Below are 21,481 nucleotides of genomic sequence, written 5' to 3'. Positions count from 1 at the left end.
GAGCAAAGGGGTGGAGCTAAGGATGGGCAGAGAGGAGGAAGTATTGACACTTCCTTCATGCCTATCATTGACGTACTGCTCAAGTTGAATATTTTGGTTGAGCAGAACGGGGGACACGGGGCGCTGGCGGGAGAGGATAGTGCTGTGACATATGTCGTAGCACCAGAAATTAAACCATATAAAAAGCATTGAATTTACAACCCAGTTCGGGGGTACCTTAAGCTACAGTTAGCAATGTTGTTAGCATAACTGTCACACAATTTTGCTAACTTTGGTATATTGTTTGCAAAGTGTCAGTATTTGGCATATTAATATAAAGCTCAATGCCTTCTTTACGTTCCATGCTATTAGCTGCATTAAGATTCAAAATTATTTTGCTGTCCCCCATATTGCTACAGATAAGTTAGTCTTTTACAACAGTGTTGGGCAGTTGGGTTCAGTTCTATTCTAGGCAAACAAAATGCTCTGGCCAACACTACAAATTAGACCACCAAGATAATGCAATCACTTAAGTGTACCATTTAAAGAGACACTTAAGCCAGAAAATAAAATGAGTTTTACTCACCTGGGGCTTCTACCAGCCCCCTGCAGCAGTCCTGTGCCCTCGCAGCCACTCACTAATCCTCTGGTCCCCCGCTGCCAGCCAGTTTCATTTTTGCCAACAGGCCCGTCAGGACTGGCCATGCGTAGCTTTTTCCACATTCCCGACTGTAATTAACGCTATAGCAGGCCGCAACGCTTACAAATATACGCGTTGCCGCATTACGAACGCATAGATATGCGGCAACGCGTATTTTTGTACGCGTTGCGGCCCACAATAGCGCTAATTACAGTTGGGAATGCGGAAAAAAGCTATGCATGGCCAGTCCTGACGGGCCTGTCGGCAAAAACGAAACTAGCTGGCAGCGGGGGACCAGAGGATTAGTGAGTGGCTGCAAGGGCACAGGACTGCGGAAGGGGGCTGGTAGAAGCCCCAGGTGAGTAAAACTCATTTTTTTTTCTGACTTAAGGTTTACTTTAAGAGAGGGAACATCAGGATCCTATTGAAGCTTCTCTTGCTATTCCTTGGCCTTCGTTGCTAAGCGTGGCCCCCCAGCTCATCGGGGCTGTGCAGCTCCTCTTCCTGGTTCAAGTGTAAGCAATTGTTGACTGAGCCCGCCTGTGCATGCACAGTAGCATGGACCCATGGGCTCCATGCTACAGCGCATGTGCGAGCAGCCTCGCGCGGTCATTGCACACACTTAAACCAGATAGAGGAGCTGCTCAGCAATGGGGGAGGGGCACGCACAGCAATGAGGGTCTTGTTTCAAATGAGGGAAGCCTCATTAGGATCCTGAGTCTTCCCTCAGTAGCTCTCAATAGCAGATTTTGAACCCGAGCGTCTGCTTGGGTTCGCTTTAGCAGAAGGTCTAATGTGCATTTTGGTTTGAATTTATAGTACACCAATCATCACAGTATGTATTATTTTTTAATAAAGTATCATATGGTTAATAAAGAAGAAGACCTACTTATTTAAAGCCTTGTCTTAGTGGGGTGTGCATTCCCAATTTGTATCCCTGTGAAATCAGGAATCTGATTAGAGATGGCCTGAACCTCCGATTTTAGGTTCGTGAACCGGGTTCGCGAACTTCCGCAAAAGTTTGGTTCGCGCGAACTTTCGCGAACCGCAATAGACTTCAATGGGGAGGTGAACTTTGAAAACTAGAAACACTTATGCTGGCCAGAAAAGTGATGGAAAAGATGTTTCAAGGGGTCTAACATCTGAGTATTTGCATGGATGAGTGAGATAGACGCCAAAAGTACCGAGGAAAAATCTGAATTTGACGCAAAGCAGCGTTTTAAGGGCAGAAATCACATACAATGCTAAATTGCAGGCCTAAAGTGCTTTAAAACATGTTGTATGTGTATATGTTACGGCCAGAACCCGAAGTGTGGCCACTTCTAGTTCTGGCCGGCCACTTCGGGTTCTGGCCGGCCAATATGCGAAGTGGCCGCAGCGCAGCGGCCAATGTGAGAAATGGAATGTTTACGGCCGTCTCGCCGCGGCCAAATTGATGACAAACTTGCTTAATTTTAATTAAATGTAGCCGGCGGCAATGTCATAGAATAGATGAAGCCGCCGGCTTTCGCGCACTGCCTCTCCCCGATCCCCCCTCCCTCCTCTCCCCGCCTCCCATACAATACGTAGCAGCCGGCGGGGACATGCAGCCGGAGAGTCGTTCGTCGCAGCAGGGGCAACAGAGCGGGGGAGGCTGCAGACATCGCTTCTGCCAGCACCCCGCTCTGCAGGAACGGCAGGATTCCCCTGCCGCGACGAACGACTCTCCGGCTGCATGTCCCCGCCGGCTGCTACGTATTGTATGGGAGGCGGGGAGAGGAGGGAGGGGGGATCGGGGAGAGGCAGTGCGCGAAAGCCGGCGGCTTCATCTATTCTATGACATTGCCGCCGGCTACATTTAATTAAAATTAAGCAAGTTTGTCATCAATTTGGCCGCGGCGAGACGGCCGTAAACATTCCATTTCTCACATTGGCCGCTGCGCTGCGGCCACTTCGCATATTGGCCGGCCAGAACCCGAAGTGGCCGGCCAGAACTAGAAGTGGCCACACTTCGGGTTCTGGCCGTAACATATACATCAATCAGGGAGTGTAATTAGAGTACTGCTTCACACTTACACACCAACCTCACTGTGTAATGCACCGCAAACAGCTGTTTGTGTTGTGACGGCCGCACTGGACTGGTGCGCACCATGGCGAGATTGCTCTTCCTCAGTGATATCAGGTAATGTCTGACTGCCTTATCAACTTTCGATGGTTCTTTCTCTACCATTGTTAAAGCTTACATCTATTTTTTTTTATTACATTTTCTGCTGGTTTTTCAGTACCTGTAACAAGAATCTGTTATGGAGGGCAAGTCTGCCATTGTGAGTGACCATGGGTAATGGCCGGGGAATCGGGGTTCGATTCTGGTCCGGAGTGGGAGCCTGAGAACTGGCTACCACCACACATCCAATTAAGGACCAATTTGCTGTATATGTAATGTACCTGCCCTGACCGTGCTTTGCAGACCAGGCATCTGTGGTCAGATGGACCCTTGACCCAGCGCAAGACGAACCAAATCGAAAGCATTTGCCAAGAATGTGCTATGGAGGGCAAGTCTGCCATTCATCCAACTGTGTGAAACTTTCGATGGTACTTTCTCATTCTTTCTCAGTAGCATGGTGACCATGAATAATGGCCAGGGAATCCTGGTTCGATTCTAGTCCGAAGTGGGAGCCTAAGAAATGGCTACCACCACCACACATCCAAGGAAGGCAGCAGGCACGCTGTGGGCAAAGGAGCAGGAACGGCTACCACCACACACCCAAGGAAGGCAGCAGGCATGCTGTGGGCAAAGGAGCAGGGACGGCTACCGCACATCCAAGGAAGGCAGTAGGCATGACATGCACGTCCCGAGGTAGTGACCAAAAATAACAATACAGAAGGACTTTCGAGGACATGCTGTATATGAGATGAATCAACTTTAATTCCTTTAACGAGAATCTGTTATGGAGGGCAAGTCTGCATCCATTCAAGTGGAAGGTATGCACTGACTGCCAGGTATAATACAATGTGCAGTCAAAGATGCAGTGAAAGGTGTGCAGTGACTGCAAACAGCTGTTTGTGTAGTGACGGCCATGCTGGACTGGTGCGCACCATGATGAGAGTGCAGGTGATCGCGGCTTTCCAGCCCATATGGTCGTCGGGCTGAGGTAGCTGAATGACAGAATAGTGACTGTCCAGCTGATCAAATTTGGTCTGTCCACAATGAAGCAACGACCTTATTATCGTGGGTGTGCCCCCCCCCCCCCCCCCCCGACACACTCATATAGCCATCGGTCATTGTTTCATTGTGATACGCAAGCCCCTTCACCGTGGCAAGGTAATGATCATGAAGGGAAATTGGCACATGTACATGCCTTTTGTTTTGTTGTTGCAGCTGCAGTGCAGCCAGAAAAAATAGGCCTCTGCACAGCAGCTATCCCTTCTCTAATTACTGCAGGCACACGAGTGAGTCCAATGCCTGACACTGCCTGCCTTTTATAAGGGGGTGGGGCTCCAGGACGGAGTGTAGCCTGATTTGCTACAATGTGCCTGCTGACTGTGATGTAGAGGGTCAAAGTTGACCCTAATGATGCACTATGGTGGCGAATCGAACTTCCGGAAAAGTTTGTGGTTCTCCGCGAACACAAACCACGGAAGTTCGCTGGGAACTGTTAACCAGCGAACCATTCGGGCCATCTCTAAATCTGATTAGCTTCAATACAGAACAGTGAGTTCTATACTAAACCAAGGTTTTGCGTTATGAGAGAAGGCAGTATAAATCATATTTTGTATAATTTGCACATTATAATTACATATTAAATCCTCATTCAATACAGTGGAATCGGATATGGGTGTGATGTTTGATTTTGACCTTCCTTCCATACTCTAGAAGTGCATGATGGGTCTTGCTTACCCTAATTTAACTGTGTCTGCCAGCAAAGATCAATTAGCTAATCATAGCGTCTCGAAAAGCCCTCTAGCTCTAATTTGTAGGTCAGACCTTTACTTTTACTTTAGCAAATCTCAGTGAGTCTCTGAAGAGTACCACAGCTAAATGAATCTGGGAAAAACACTTTATCAGTAATCTTAAACTGACAAAAATAAGGATACCTACCTACTTACAATATAATATATTTAAAGTAGCAGCTCCTCATCCCTTTCCTGCAGAATGCCAAGCTTTGTAAATGTGTGTAGATAACCAAATCTCAGTGAAAACCTTACTTTAGGTGCACTAGGGAATCACCTTGGGTATAATTCTGTTGTTTATATTCTAGCTATTCCCAAAAGAACTTCTGCTTTAAAGGGACCCTGAGCAGATTATAAAAACAGAATTTACACTTACCTGGGGCTTCCTCCAGCCCACCATAGACCGGGAGGTACCCCAGCGTCCTCCTGACTCCTTCCCGGTCCCGACTCCGGTTACACGACGACTTCGGTCTGAAGTCGTCAGGTCTGCTTCCCGCTGCAGACAATCATATTACCATGCCGGCTGGCTACCTGTCATCACGCCAGCCAGCGTGAAAGTCCTGCGCATGCGCGGTTGTCTAAGATTGAATGAGCAGGACTCTCACGCCGGCCAGCGTGATGACGAGTAGCCGGCCAGTGTAATGCTACAATTGTCCGCAGTGGGAAGCAGATCTGACAACTTCAGGCCAAAGTCATCGTGTAACCGGAACTGGGACCGGGACCAGGGAAGGGACCAGGAGGACGCCAGGGGACCTCGTGGCCTATGGTGGGCTGGAGGAAGCCCCAGGCAAGTGTAAATTCTGTTTGTTTGTTTTTACCTGCTCAGGTTCCCTTTAAAGCAGAAGTTCTTTCGGGAATGCTGGAATATGATAAAACAGAATTATACCCAACGTGTTTTTTTTTAACCTGTTCCGGGTCCCTTTAAACTGCTGCTTATTTACAGGAAACCTAAGATGAAGAACACATCAGGTTTTATACTTATCTAAGGCTTCCTCCATCCCCATGTAGTCCATCTGCAGTTGCACTGCTGTGAGGATCTCTGCCGCAAGAGTGTGATCTGGAAGTTCGCATGGCCAGGACTGCACATTTGCAGTGGAGAGTGAAGCATGTATGGGTGGAAAGTGACCAATGTGAAACAGTTATCACAGCATGTGCTACGTACTCAGCTTGACTAATGAGACCTCCACTAACCCAAATGAATGCAAGTCATTAAACACAAATAAATAATTCATAGTAGGATGTAGGTTGAAGCAAAAAAAATCATGTCAATGCTTAAAACAGATTCAACCAAAACAAGTAAAAAAGCTGGGAACTGAAGTATATGAATATCATTGTCTTTATCATTGTCTTCATTTTGGCGAGCGGGTCTGAGAGCCGAGCGCCAAAACTGGACGCCGTCATAGCAGCAATGCTATGATGCACGCCCCGCGTATCGGTAATTCGGGGCTCTGGCGGCTGCCAGACCCCGAAATACATCTCCCTCCGAGTTGCGACAACGCGGAGGGGGAGTAGTATTTAACGCCGCCTCGGAGTTTAGCGGCAGTGGGGAAAGCCGTCATTCGAATCTGGAAGCCCAACTTTCCTGCTCTAAGTCCATTCATTTATTGGCTTCTTCTATACGTCTTTGTATAATGTTGCTAAGATCCTTTGCACTGGCAGTGTGAAAACAGCTGTTTAAACAAAATTGAAATGTTTTATGCTCATTAAATATTTACATTTAACATATAAATGGTGTTAGTGAAATAAGCCATATGGGGTGTAGTCGTATAATGTTTGTAAATTTGCAGTGCACAGTAAGTACATTACATGAATACACCCTTTGAATACTTATCAGGTCTGAATTATTGAGTAAAACATTTAGAAACCATATATATTATTACAAAACAGATATACATATTTTGTTTTCAGGTTGTCCCAGTAACAATACTGTTTATGACTGTACAAAGTCTGGTGGAAGCTTTTTCGGGTGCATGAAATCCATTTCCATTGGTTACGGACTGGTTGACCTTATATCAGTACAGCAAGGTTTAACTGGTAATTTCAGTGACCTGCAGATCGATTTGTGTGGAATTACTGACAGGTAAGAAAATGTGCATTTAGTATGTTTTATATGCAGCATTAATATAACTTTTATTATTCTCTATTAATGTAATTTTTTTAAAGACAGTTACTTTACTTTATTAGTATTATAGTATATTTCATACAAGAAACTAAGTTTTAAGCAGCCTCGTTGTTAGTGTTTTGTTTTTTATTGGTGTTTCATTCTCTGTGTGTGTGTGAGAGGAAGAGACAGAGAGAGAAAACAGAATTACCTCTTTTTGCTATTTCAGTCACATCTTACGCTGAGCAAATAGTCTAATTTATGAAGCCATCTCCAGAGATCTCCAATGGGATATCATAAGCGATCCTGAAATCCTGGATAGCATTTGAAAAATTATTAGGTGGTAAAAAGTAGTTCCCTCTTGTGGGAAGCCTAGTAGAAGCTGAGAAAAGAATAGGATTTTAGTGTGCAGTTGCAGTCGCATGCAGGATCATATAATGAAAACTTTTTTTTAATAAATCTTAATTGTCCTGTATTTATTGAAGAGGAAACTCTGCAATTGCATAACCACTGAATCACAATCCTATCAGCAATCCATGACATGACCTGAAAGAAAGAGTAATCCTCACTAGTATTGGTGTTTGGATTCGGAATATGAAATTCAGAAATCCGAGTTATCCGAAATCCAAACACCACACTTCAACACCTGAGGAAGTGGGCAGGGTCATGGGGAGTTTACCTATTTTTTTCTGCATAGCGTGCTTCTTGCGACTACAATGCTTTCTCCTTCCATCACGGAAGGGGAACCATCATAGTCACAGGAAGCATGTCATGCAGCCCAAGTATGTGAGCTCCCACTGACCATATCTACTAGCTCAGGTGTTGAAGTGTGGTGTTTGGGAAAATTTGGGTTTCGGCTGTCTTCAAAAAATCAGTCCCAAACTGTGCAATTCTCTTCCTCAATCCTCAGTGGAAAAGGTTTGTAACCTGTTTTCTGATCTATTACAGAAATAAAGTAATTTCTACTTATAACACATCATGTCCATTATGTTCTATAACAAATATTAAAGCCAAGCCGCCTAACCCATGAGTGCTATGAACCAAGTGTACTTATCAAGTATGCATTCTATAGTTCCTTCTTCATATTATACAAAGTAAATAAAAATGTGTAATTTCGTGCCGACTTTAGCATTTAATAGCAAAGCCCCAGGGAAAAATATTTTTTAAAGGCTAGAAAATGTCATTTTACAGAATTTAACCTGCTGAGCGCCGGAGCCTGCCGCTCAGGCCCTGCTGGGCCGATTTGGCTCAAATAAAAAGCAGCACACGCAGCCGGCACTTTGCCAGCCGCGTGTGCTGCCTGATCGCCGCTGCAGTGCGGCGATCCGCCGCATGCAGCGGCGAAAGAGGGTCCCCCCAGCCGCCTGAGCCCAGCGTAGCCGGAACAAAAAGTTCCGGCCAGCGCTAAGGGCTGGATCGGAGGCGGCTGACGTCAGGACGTCGGCTGACGTCCATGACGTCACTCCGCTCGTCGCCACGGCGACGAGGTAAGTGAAACACGGAAGGCCGCTCATTGCGGCCTTCCGTGTTACTTCTGGCCGCCGGAGGCGATCGGAAGAACGCCTCCGGAGCGCCCTCTAGTGGGCTTTCATGCAGCCAACTTTCAGTTGGCTGCATGAAATAGTTTTTTTTTTATTAAAAAAAACCCCTCCCGCAGCCTTCCTGGCGATCTTAATAGAACGCCAGGCAGGTTAAAAAACAGTGTTTCTTTGCATTTTTTTAAAATTGATTTTCCTCAGAAAACGACAAGGTTTTTTTGAAAAATTATTTTTTGACTTGTTACCACTATTTCCCTAAATATACCTAGCGATTTGGTGGTGATCGCATGTATGGGGGCTTTGCTATTACCTCTAAAGTCAGCACGAAATTATGCAAACATTTTGCAAACTTACACATAATTGCAAAATTACGGTTCCCAATTATGGTTAGGTATAAAATTAATTAGGATTTTCCCCAAAAATTTTCACTACAGTGTGTGTAATTATGGCAGTTAAGGGTTACAATGACTTCGATCTGATTTTTTTTTTTAATGCAGTTGAGGTTTGTTGAATAGCTCATCGTGACCCATATGCAATCTAACTTTTCTCCCAGGAGACAGGAGATCATTTTTCAGCTCTTCTTTAAAATAACTTTTCAGTGCCAAAAGTACCACAAAAAACTAACTATTTTTGACCGATCTGGCCGAAATTGGCTGCCTATATCAACTGGACATGCTGCAAGATGTAGGGCGGACAGGCAGCATGGTGGTGTCGTGGTTAGCACTCTTGCCTTGCAATGCTGGGTCCCCAGTTCGAATCCTAGTCAGGTTTCATCTGCAAGGAGTTTTTATGTTGCCCCATGTCTGTGTGTGTTTCCTCTGGGCACTCCAGTTTCCTCCCACATCCCAAAAAAAACATACAGATTAGGTAATTGCTTCCCCCTAAATTGACCCTAGACTACGATACATACTCTACACGATACATACATAGACATATTACTATGGCAGGGATACGATTGTGAGCCATTCTGAGGGACAGTTAAGTGACAGGACAATATACTCTGTACAGCACTCCGTAATATGTTGGTGTTATACTGTATAAATACAAAAATAAATAAATACAATTTCCAACACCGGTACTTATGTATTATACCATCTGAAGAGTTTGGCAGATCCTTGTTTAAGTTCTGTTTGCTCCACTACCAAGCTTTAAATCTTTTTGAAAAGCTGAAAGTCCTGGCTTTCTATTACACTAGGTCCCTTGTCAGTGTTATGCTCCATTGCTAAGTTAAAGGGTTTTGAAGGAGGGGTGTCCCCTGCATCTTAAGAGGTGAAGAGGGTGTATAGCTGGGCTGCTCCTTCATCTTAATAGAGTCTCCAGCCCCAGCCAGTAACACACAGAGAGAGGTCAGGAGGGTGTATAGCTTGTCTGTTCCTTTGTCTTCTGTAATAAGACCCCGCGACAGAAGACAACCTCCCGGGAGTGCTGCTGATCATCAGTGTTGGGTTTGTCCAGTACTTCTGCAATCATGCTTTGTGCAGCCAAGATGCAGGGGAAACACCTCCTTCAAAACCCTTTAACTTGGCAACGGAACATTACACTGACATGGGACCTGGTGTAATGGAAAGCCAGGACTTTCAGCTTTTCAAAAGGGGTTAATTCTTGGTAGTGGAGAAAACAAAACTTAAACAAGGAACTGCCAAACTCTTCAGATGGTATAATACGTAAGTATTCAACCCCCTTAAAAGGACAACCAAGGTGACATGTGGCATGATGAGACAGACATGTGTATGCACAGTTCCAAGCACCTTTTGCGGCAATTACAGCCTCAATTCTCCAAGGTATTGATTCATACAAATTGTGAATTGTTTCCAAAGGAATTTTAGCCCATTTTTCAGTTAAAACACCCTCCAGTTCTTTTAGAGACGATGGCAGCGGAAATCGACTCCTTAATTGAATCTCTGATAACCACCATAAATGCTCAATAATGTTGAGGTCTGGGGATTGTGGTGGCCAGATGACATGCTCAACTTCTTTAAAATGTTCCTCGTTCCATTCTTTAACAATTCTAGCTGTATGGATTGGGGCATTATCATCTTGAAAGATGGCATTCCCCTCCGGAAACAGTTCTTGAACCATAGGATGAACTTGGTAGCCCAAAATTCCTAAATAGTCTCGGCTGTTTTAATTCTTCCATGAAGGGAAATCATTGGCCCAACGGATTTCCAAGAAATAGCCCCCCAGATCATCACAGAACCCCCGCCATATTTTACGGTTGGGAGAAGGCAGTCTGGATGAAATGCTTCTTTCGTCTGTCTCCAATCGTACACTCGGACGGAGGTCAGAAATAAGGTAAACAATGATTCGTCAGAGAAAATCACATTTTTCATTGCTCGAGGGACCAATTCTGGTGGTTTCTACACCACTCTAAACACTTTGAAATATTTGTCTTTGAGAGCAGAGGTTTTCTAATTGCAGTTCTTCATGGAATCCAGATTTGTGCAGCTTCCATCGAACAGTTTTTGTGGAAACTGGGTTCTGTAGATGTTCATTCAGCTCTGCAGTGATATTAGGAGCCGTGGTCTTGCGAGCGTTTCTAACAATTCGATTTAGAGTCCGACGATCTCTATCTGACAACCTCGACTTTTGGCCACAACTGTGCTTTGCTGAGGACGTTTTTCCTTCTCTTTCTAAGGCAGTCATTACTTTTGAGACAGTACCTCTTGAAATGCCAAGCATTTGGGCCGTTTCTGTTACAGTAGCGCCTGCCATACGAGCACCAACAATTTGACCTCTTTGAAAGTCTGAGAGATCTGCCATTTTTATAAATTATAACTAACTTTGGTTTAAATATCTGTAAAAAACTATTATTTTGATTAAACATATCTAATAACAAAAATAATAAACAATTGTTTTAACATATGTCAAGTTTTGATTGCCTAAAACATGTTCAAAGATTATGATGCCAAAATGTTAGGTGTTTCCATTATTTTGTCCAAAGCCTGTAACTATGCTGTGTTCCTTTTTTTTCTTTCTCTGCCTGAAAGACTTAAACATCAGGTATGCAAGTGACAGTTTCTGTCCGGGTTGGACTGATTCAGACTATAGCATAACCATCACTGATAAGCAGTTATAGCCAGAAAACACTTTCCTGTCAGTAAGTGGCTTCTGAGAGCAGGAAATAGATAAAAAGGGTCAATAATTCATAGAGTTGAGCTCTGACATACTTCAATGAAGGTGTCATTGAGCAGAGACAATCAAACAGTAAGAGTTTCAAAACTAGATTTAAATATAAAATAAAACTGTGGGATTTCTAAAAAAAAAAGTTATTTTTAGGATAAGGAGGATAGATATAATTGTTTTCCTCATCAGTTTATTTTCACCTTGCATGTCCTTTAAGTGGCAGTAGTATGGAACCTTCACCAACACCATATCATCTGAAAGCAAGGGCTGTTGGAAGGTTATTGAACAAGCATTTGTGATATCTCATTTGTGCCCACTCACCCAGAGTGATACATTTTAAAATTAATTGGGACCAGCTTACATTTATGAGAATGAAAATCAATGTACAGTATATGTGCACTCAACTTGTTATTTCACTAACTTTTCTCTATAGAAGGGCTGAAAAATGTTGCCCCCTGATCATAAATGACTTACAAATAAATCCTGAATATTTTTAAAAATCACTTATCATCTTCAGCCTAGAGACACCTCAGTAAATCATGCCGTATATTTTGAACTTAGAAAATATAATTCACAATTGGTTTGCAGCTTCTTTAGAATGCAGTGAAGTGCTAAGATAGTCCCCATCAGTACAACAATATCAACTGGCTTCGCAGACTCTAGAGTATCAATACAGCATCTCTTTTCCGCAGCATGATAAATGGGAAATATGAAATAACACACTGCCAGGTAACAGAAAAAGCAGTCACTAGATCTCAGGCAAAGAAAACTTTCAGCCACTTCTAATTTTACTGATCTTAGAAAAGAAATAAATCCGCAAATTAAACTAAGTACTTCATCATCTTCACAGCTCAGATGGATACAGGGAAATTAAGTCTGACATTCTAAAACTTACTAAAATATGCAAGCTCATTAATTTTTATGCAGTACGAAGCTTCAGGCATTGAACAAGCAAAGTCAACGGCCGGTCGCAGACATGATAAAGGAAACAAAAAACAAAATCAAAAAGGATTTCCCATTGTTCATCAAACAGAAATATTTCAAATACTGAATTTGTTGTCTTATTTGACAAAAAATTTTTTGGGGGAAAATTGTTTTCCTACTACAATGAACCACAATGCACACTTTCAGTAAAACAGTGAAGCATACATTCCCCATTGTGCTTCTGTACATAGTAACAACCAGCTGTATTCATTGGTTTTGGACAAATGTACATTTGCATTTTTTTAAAGTCTTAAAATGTGCTACTAAATAGTGGGGAAATACACCAGTATTATCGATTTTTTTTTACCACATTTTATGATAGTGGCTTGTCAGTCACAGTTTCTACTGTAGACGCTGTAAGTCCGTGCTTATACTGATAAAAAGCTATCTATATATGAAGCAAAAAAAGGAAAGAAAAGACAGGGACTGCCAGCTATGAATTAACATCAGATTATTGAAAATAAGGACAGAACATACCATATTGAAATGGAATAAGAGCGGAAAATGAACATGCCTTTATGAATGAACATATCACTGTACAATCAAATAGAATCGTATAAGGGATAGACAGGCAAATCTGCAAACACAATTTTGTGGCTAATTTAGCCAGTTTGTCAATCTGTCGCCAAAATTCACCTTCTGCATCAGTCTACAGCACCAAATTTTCTTGTTAATTGCGAGGGCCCCATACATGCTGTCTTCATCAAATTTGCTACGTTTGCAGCAATTTGTTTGGAAAAATGGTTTTTTAAACACAGTGCTATGTTAGATAGGTTGTGACATGTCTGCATACCCTTAATTAAACATTGATAAAATATTTGCCCTAGTACAGCACCTGCTGATTAGTATTAGAATTGCATCCATAGAACTTACTTCCATCTGCAAATCCTCTCCAGACTATTTAAGGGAGTTCAGTGCATGCAATAAAAAACAAAATTATTCTATATTAACAATGGTACAGTATGAGGATTGAAGCCAGCGTAGAATTTATTTGATCAAGGTTCCAAAATATTGTTCACAGAAGAATAGTCATAATAGTACTAACAGTCAATGGTATGCAGGTAAATAGACAGTAAACACTCCAAAAATGCAAAGTGTTTCTCATTCCCCAAATGACATCACTGCTAATACAACCACTTCCCTGTCCTGTATATAAAATACAAGAGACACATTGAGGCATATTTACAAAATACTGGAACACTTTACAGACAGCATAACATATGTTACACAAACCATGTATATGTTGTGTGAGTAACGCAAGTTAAGCAAACTATGCATAATGTAATAATAATAATTCCTGTTTTTGTGTACTGCTTTTCTACTGTCAGACTCAAAGCGCTTGAGAGGCAGCCACAAGAGCGCGCTCAGATGGCTTTAGCAGTGTTAGGGAGTCTTGCCCAAAGAGCTCCTTACTGAATAGGTGCTGCTTACTGAACAGGAAGAGACAATATTTGAACCCTGGTCTCCTGTGTCAGAGGCAGAGCCCAGTACACTTTCCAGCCATAATGCCCTGCAAAATGTATGTTCAGTATGATTACCCTGACATCTATAATATTGTCTGCAACTTGGCCTGATCCCCATCCACCTGTTTTCCAAAACGTTGCTTTCCTAATCCCATGCTAGTACCACCAACCTGGTCATCTGCCACTTTTGGTGGCACACGTGCCTAGTGGTATTTATGGTGACACACACCGCTTACTGCCCAGCTGACAAGTTTGATAATGCCTTTTTACATTAGGCACTGCTGAGATCAAATCAAAATAAATGTTAAAGGGAACAGTTAGACTTGCCACAATTAACCTTTCCTAGCACAAGGGTTAATAAATACTATAGCATACCTATTTTGGATTTATAAGCCCTTATTCAATTCACTTTTCAACTTCAGAGTTTTCCTCTAGGAGATAATGTTTCATCTTCTGTTTACTTTTCAAAACTCTACAATTGAAAAAAAGTATTTAAAAAAGTACTGTAAACATTATTCAGAGTATTTTCCTGTTTGTTGCTTAAAAAGCATGTTACTAATGACGTGAAATTATCACCTAGGAGAAAACTTAGGAGAAAAGATGAATTGAATAAGGGCCATTGACCTGTATGCAATTCACTTGTCCGCCAAAGCTTTTTCCTAGGAGATCATTTTTCGTCTTCTCTTTTAAATAACATTTCAGCATTTTTGCAATTGAAAAAGTACCAGAAGTACTCAAAAAAAAACTATTTTGTATATTTTCTTGCTTGTTGGGGGTTTAAAAGGCATTTTTTGACAAGGTTTGAAAGATCAATGTGGCGAAAACTCAGGAGAAAAAGTGAATTGCATATGGGCCATTATGTGTAAAAAGAAAATATGAAAATCTTCTAAAATCCATAGATGTCTGTTAGCCCAAATTGTATTTATCTCAGGATATTAGATCACCCTTAAATAAAATAAAATGTCAATCTGGAAGGGTTTATATCCCTAAGAATCTGAAAGTTTTGTGCATAATTTACGCTAAAATCAACATATTTTTATTGGTATTCTGCAGAATCTTTTCAGGTTTTGAAAGGATATCTGTTTATATTCCCAGGTCCAGATGGTATCGTTCTTTGACAGTTGTTTTAGTGGTTCAGTGAATGAAGCAAAATTAGGCATGGAGATGGAACAGTAATTGCCCATTCCCAGTAAATTTGTTATATCCCGAGGAGATGATGGTGCTGTTGTCTTCATAAAGGCTTCAATGTTCCTAAAATTTCAACATGCCCTTGTTAAATTCACATCAATGTTAAGTGTAAGCCCTTATCGTGGAGCTTTTAGTTAACTTGTAATGAAATTCTGGACACTGAAGAGACATTATAAATATATTGCTGTAATAAAATAGATTAAGTTTATTCCCAGTCTATACACTTCATCACTTAATAGTTCAAACCAACACATGTTCTACAAGTAACACATATGCAATCATGGTATTGTACAAATAATAATAGTGTTACAACTTGTGTGTGATTACTGCACTTCCAGTCATTTGGTATGGTATCGCTAATACAAAGAAGTGAGGGTTAGGGCTCATATTCTTCCAGACTTAAAGTAGACTATTGTAACTGAGAAAATGAAAGATTGAAGTAGTGGGTAGGTTATCGGAGTGTTGTCTGAAATATAGTACTATATGGTATTATTTTTATAATGCTCCCTTGTAATTTCATAGTTCTTTCACCATAATACCCCTGTTAAAATACTCCCAGTATACTGTAATGCCTATTTTATAGTACTCATATCATAATCCCCCCCATTAAAATCCTCCCTTTAAAATGACACCATTGTAACACTTCAATTAAGTACCCTTAACCCTTTTAGATCAACATAGGCATGCTGGGGGTAAGTATATTACCTGCTCAGCAGATGTGCTCCATTCCTAACATCTTGCTGATGGTCATGTGCCACATAATGTTTCAGCCACATCCATCTCACCTATGAAAGATGTTATGTGGAAAGTGAGCTTTACTGACTCCTGTAACAACAAAAGGCACCCCACCTCCATTATAGGCACTTGTGATAAGCAGAGGGAGCCATGCAAGTGCAGGTGTTCCCCTTTACCATATGTCTAGCTCTTGGAAATATATGCAACATAGCCTCTCCTTCTGACTATGCCCTTTGTCTACTGCTGGTGGGCATGGAAGTTGTTCAGACAGCATGTGACCAAATGGGATGCCTGGTAATAAGAGAGACATGTCTATAGTGATATCTCATTGCCTGCAAATTTAAAATAATAATAGAAGCAGTCCAGTGGGCGTAGTTGTGTCGTTTGATATCAGTAAACAAAATAAACAAACAGATCTGAGCTGCACAAAGGTGCTCTGTTGAGTACTATGAGGAAATGCCTGCTGTGTGCAGGTGTTATGTTGGCCCTTAACCTCCTTAGCGGTAACCCCGTGCTGGACCTGGGGTAAGCCGCTCAGGAAGTTTTCTCAGGCCCCGCTGGGCCGATCTGCATAATTTTTTTTAATATACGCAGCTAGCACTTTGCTAGCTGCGTGTTACTTATGATCGCCGCCGCCCCACGCCGATTCGCCGCTACCCGCCGCATCAGAGGGTGCCCCCCCCGAGACCCGTGCGCTGCCTGGCCAATCAGTGCCAGGCAGCACTGAGGGGTGGTTAGGGACTCCCTCTGACGTCCCGACGTCGATAGCGTCGGTGACGTCATCGCGCGCGTCGCCATGACAACGGCGAAGCCCTCATGGAAATCCCTTCAGAACTGGATTTCCTGGATGGGCATACGCGCCGGCGGCAATCGGCGCGTACTGGTGGATGCCGCAGGGAGGGGGGAAGCATGTAGCTAGCGCTAGGCTAGCTACATGCTAAAAAAAAAAAGTGAAAAAACATTCCTGCGGCCGCGCAGCCGCATTTATCATACCGTCAGGGAGGTTAAGCCAAGTATGTGAGTCAGCTGAAAAGCTGTCATAAGTTATTCAACAATACCATTTAAAATATCTTATGTGGAGCTTTTGCTTATGCTTTAATTCAAACACATAATTAGGCAGTTATATCCTAAGACAATTGAATAAAACAGGTGTTAAAAGCATAAAAAATGTGTATCACATACACACCATTACATGGATATTAGTATGGTAGCTGTATTTGGAGTTGAGGAATGTTGTAGTTGTGGAAAGTTGGAGTTGTGGGAAGTTGGAGTTGTGGGAAGTTGGAGTTGTGGTCAGCACGGTGCCGTAGTGGTTAGTGCTCTCGCCTTGCAGCGAGGGCAAGGCAAATCCCAGCCAGGGCAACATCTGCAAGGAGTTTGTATGTTCTCCTCGTGTCTGTGTGGGTTTTCTCCCTCCTCCCCCCAAAACCCATATAGATAAGGTGGTTCCCCCCTAAATTTGCCCTAGACTGTGATACATACACTACACAATACATACAGTACAGTAGTACATACGACTATGGTAGGGATATAATTTTGAGCCCCTCTGAGGGACAGTTAAGTGACAAGACAATATATACTCTGTACAGTGCTGCATAAGATGTTGGCGATATATAAGTAATAAATAATAATAAAACGTTACTTAAAAGTTTGACACTTACATTGCTGCTTTGGGAAGAATGTCGCATCTTCATTCTCACATGTAGTCATACTTGACCAAGTGTGCACGGGACAATGAAATACTTCAAAGAAATACCATTAGCTCAGATGCTTGTGCAAAGTAGGAAGCTCATTACTTTGAAAGGGTTTGTGGTGTCACCCTTAGGAGAGGTCTGATCAGCTTGATGAATAGCTCTTGTTTTTATATCCATGTCTACACATCCTGCTAATGGCACCACCAAATGTTAACTTAGAATGTAGACCCCTCTCACATAAATCAGATATGACACATTGAGAAATAGCATTAGTACTGTCCCATAATGCAGTTTGTGGATACTGTAGTTGGACTTTGTTTAAAGCACAGATGCACACTATAAATCTGTGATGTGGCATGTGTTTGTTTCAGATACAAAGTGCACAAACCTGTCCACAATCCAGGAATTATAAATACTTGTGTTTATACTTTTTTGCTCAATAATTAAGTGCGGCAGCGAAGTTTAGCTTCCATCAGATATTTTGTTTTGTGTTTGGATAGTTTAGAAAAAGTGTTATTTATCAGATTCAACAAGCCAGGAAAGGTTAGACAATGAAAAGAGGTGTATTATGTGATTATTATTGTATTTATAAAGCGCCAACATATTACGCAGAGCTGAACAGTAAATAGGGATGCATACGATGCTAACAAGGGGTGTCAGACAGAATGTAGCACAAGATTATACAATATAGCACAAGGTTATACAAGTCAAACAAGATACAAGATGCATGATCATACGTTTTGGGAGCTTGTTACAGAAACCCGGCAATTCAAGTCTGAGTCAGTCAGTCTATGGGAATGGTGTCATTAATAAGTGCGCATGATCAAGAAGGCGCTCCATTCCCTGCTCTAAGCATAGTGTGGCACTTTATTTTTCCTTAGGAAGTGGGCAGAGACCCACAAAACTCGTTGTCAGTGCTAATAAAGATTATTCATTTGGGGTAAACCACCTCAAACCTTATTTTATAAATTTTAATTCATTTTATTATCCTTTTCATCCAGTTTGTACATGACCAAGAAGGATATACTGGGGGAAGGGAGGGGCCTTTCAAAGGTTTACAATCTAATGGGAGGGGGAGGAAACACTAGAGCAGTGGTCCTTAAACTAAGGCCCGCGGGCTGAATGCGCTGGCCCCCACACACAAAATGTATAACTTATAGATGTGGCCCACTGCACCTTTAAATATTAACAGCCCTCATATAAAATAGCAGTGCTGGCACCACCCATCCACATACTGTAAAAACCAGTGAGCAGTAACTGGCTTCCAACTCAGCATCAGGTGACACTGCTGTCCAACTGGACTGCAGGCTGTCACCGGGGTATGCTTCACCGTCAGGTGCACAAAGACGTTCTTCAGGTGCCGCATGACTGAATGGCTGCTGCTGGGAGGTCTCCTCCAAGCATGATTGGGGGGAATCAATACCTAGATTGAATGTAATGTTGTAAAGATTGTATTGTTTTTTTGCATCATTTTATGTATGTTCCGGCCCCCCAGCAGGCTGAAGAATATTGACCCGGCTCTTGACCGAAAAAGTTTGAGGACCCCTGCACTAGAGGCTTGATTCACTAAGCTTAGTGCTGTGTAACAACACCAGTTAGCTGCTGTCATGCACACTAGTGAATCAAAGGGCCTTAACTTTAGTATCCTTGCACGGTACGCGCGCTATTGGCAGCGTAGCATGCATAATCTGGGAGCAGGCACTCTGCACATGCTGTGCTGCTGAATTGCAACATAGTGAACGCTAGTAATTAAAGTCGGCTCCACTCCCTGCCGCCCTGAAATACAGGAGGTCCAGCCACATTAAAGGACCTGATCCCTGCACTCTAATTGGCCCAATAGGTGGTCTGTCACTCGACAGCTTTCTGATTACGCATGCTACGCTGTCAATAGTGCGCATAGCATGCAGGGACAATAAATTAAGGCCCTCTGATTCACTAGCATGCATAACAGCAGCTAACTTGCGCTGTTATGCACGCATGCAGCGCATTCCTGCAAAACATGCATTAACAGTTACAGCATACTAGCATTGAATGTATGCTTTACAATAATCACTTAAATTCATGTTAAAAAAATGGAGCCTCAACTCAACGCGTAGATAATGCACACTGTGATTTTTCCATTTTGTTGCATTGTATTTCTGCTTTTACAGGGAATGCTTTGTTGCAGAAGATAGCCTGTAGTGCTGACAGGCAGACCAGACACATCGGACAGCAAGCAAGAGGAGTGCTTCTCTATATCTTTTTGCTTTTACAGGGAATGTAACACCAACCAACTGTGAACCTAGCTTGACAGCAACACATATTTTAATCCCCTTTCTGCACTATCCAAAACTAAAATACAAAGAGGCTTTTGAATCATTTTTTTCATTATTATTTTTATAATTATTATTTTTCTATGTGATGTATTGCATTCTGCTCTACTCATTGTGCAGTGCAGTAAGACTTTACGCACATAATTCTGCTTACCCCAGTTTAGTGTACACACCACATTGTGTGGTCTCAATTTAAGCTAGTACGTATCACCAGTGTTGATCGGATACCTCATTATCCTATTCGAGTTTGGTCGAATTCGGATAGTAAACTATCCGAATTCACTCGAAGTTTGATATTCGAGTTAACCGAATATCCGATTCGAACTCGGATATCCGACGTCACTATCCGAGTCTGTATTCGAGTAAAACATTCGAGCTGGCCTTAAATAGCTTTTAAAACTTGTATTGGAGGTCAATGATGCATGAAACCACCTTTTTTATGAAGAAAAATATCAAGTGATTATGTGATGATGTAGTAGTTATAAAAAAGGTATCAAAAAAATAGTAAATTAACTTCATGAAAAGTGTTTGCATAAGAAGGTGTGTCCAAAATGGTTGTAAGTTGGAAGTCTTCATTTACGTCATCTTCATCTTCTTCTTCTATATCTTCTCTTTCTTCTTCTATATCTTCTTCTACTCGAATCTTCTTCATCTTCTACTTCTTGTATCTTCTTCAATTACCTTTTTCTTCTTCTATATCTTCTTTTTCTTCTATATTTCTTCTTCTTCTTCTATATCTTCTTCTTCTTCTTCTGTATCTTCTTCTTCTTCTGTATCTTCTTCTTCTTCTATATCTTCTTCTTCTTTTTCTATATCTTCTTCTTCTTTGTATTCTTCTTCTTCTTCTATATCTTCTTCTTCTTTTTCTTTTTCTTTTTCTTCTTCTTCTTCTTTTTCTTCTTCTATTTTATTTTAATAACACCATAGTTATATTTGTGTTGATGGCATAATAGGTACTAGTGGCTCATTGCAAGCCACAGCGCCTTTTTCTGTGTACCCTGGTGGTGGTAAAACACAGACATCAGCAGGAGGAGGAAGTAGTTGCAGCTACTGTAGTTTCGTAATAGCTGGTAGGAGAGTGGGTGGCAGCAGAAAATAGTTCTTCTTCTGTTCTCCCTGGCAGTGGTAGCAGCACACAGACAGCAGAAGCTCAATGCAGCTACAGGAGGAGGAGTAGTGTGTGTCAGGCAGTGTGATGTGACTGACATATTAGGCCCTGGTTCCTAGCGGTGGTACCAGGTCCATAAAAAAGAACATCATGAGGTTCCAGACAGCGGTCGTGAAGCCCACCCTGTGTCCAATACACAATTGGGACAGCACAGTTTTCAACCCGGACACCTCTAAAATAATTTAATTTTTTTTTCAAAATAATGCAGCTATTTGTGAGCGTAAATAGCTGGTGGCGCATGGGCAGCAGCACCTTGTAATGTGTTCCCTGGCAAGGGAAACATACAGACAGCAGGAGGAAATACAGCAGCAGGCAGCGTGAGGAGGTTAAGTGTGTGGCAGACTGGAAGCAGCAGCAGCAGGAGGGCAGGCAGCGGGACATAATAGGCCCTGGGTCCTAGCGGTGGTTTCAGGGCCGTAAATGAACACCATGAGGTTCCAGACAGTGGTCGTGAAGCCCACATTGTGTTCAATACACAATTGGGACAGCACCGTTTTCAACCCGGACACCTCTAAAATAATTTAATTATTGTTTTTTTTTTCAAAATAATGCAGCTATTTGTGAGCGTAAATAGCTGGTGGCGCATGGGCAGCAGTACCTTGTAATGTGTTCCCTGGCAGTGGAAA

At 42.2% G+C, this 21,481-nt stretch overlaps 1 protein-coding gene across 4 annotated transcripts in view; it reads left to right on the top strand.

Moving 5' to 3' along the window:
• Positions 1-21,481, top strand: part of CNTNAP4 (contactin associated protein family member 4) — a 484,789-nt gene that overhangs the window by 285,287 nt on the left and 178,021 nt on the right. For all 4 annotated transcript variants that reach the window (XM_068237691.1, XM_068237701.1, XM_068237708.1 and 1 more), the window contains one exon: positions 6,458-6,629. In XM_068237691.1, coding sequence (XP_068093792.1) covers positions 6,458-6,629 — 172 coding nt within the window. The remainder of the gene's footprint in view (positions 1-6,457; positions 6,630-21,481) is intronic.

Source organism: Hyperolius riggenbachi, chromosome 1 (assembly GCF_040937935.1).
Source record: "Hyperolius riggenbachi isolate aHypRig1 chromosome 1, aHypRig1.pri, whole genome shotgun sequence".
Classification (NCBI taxonomy): Eukaryota; Metazoa; Chordata; class Amphibia; order Anura; family Hyperoliidae; genus Hyperolius; species Hyperolius riggenbachi.
The sequence above is the reverse complement of the archived record's forward strand: the minus strand, read 5'-3'. Positions and strand labels throughout refer to the sequence as shown.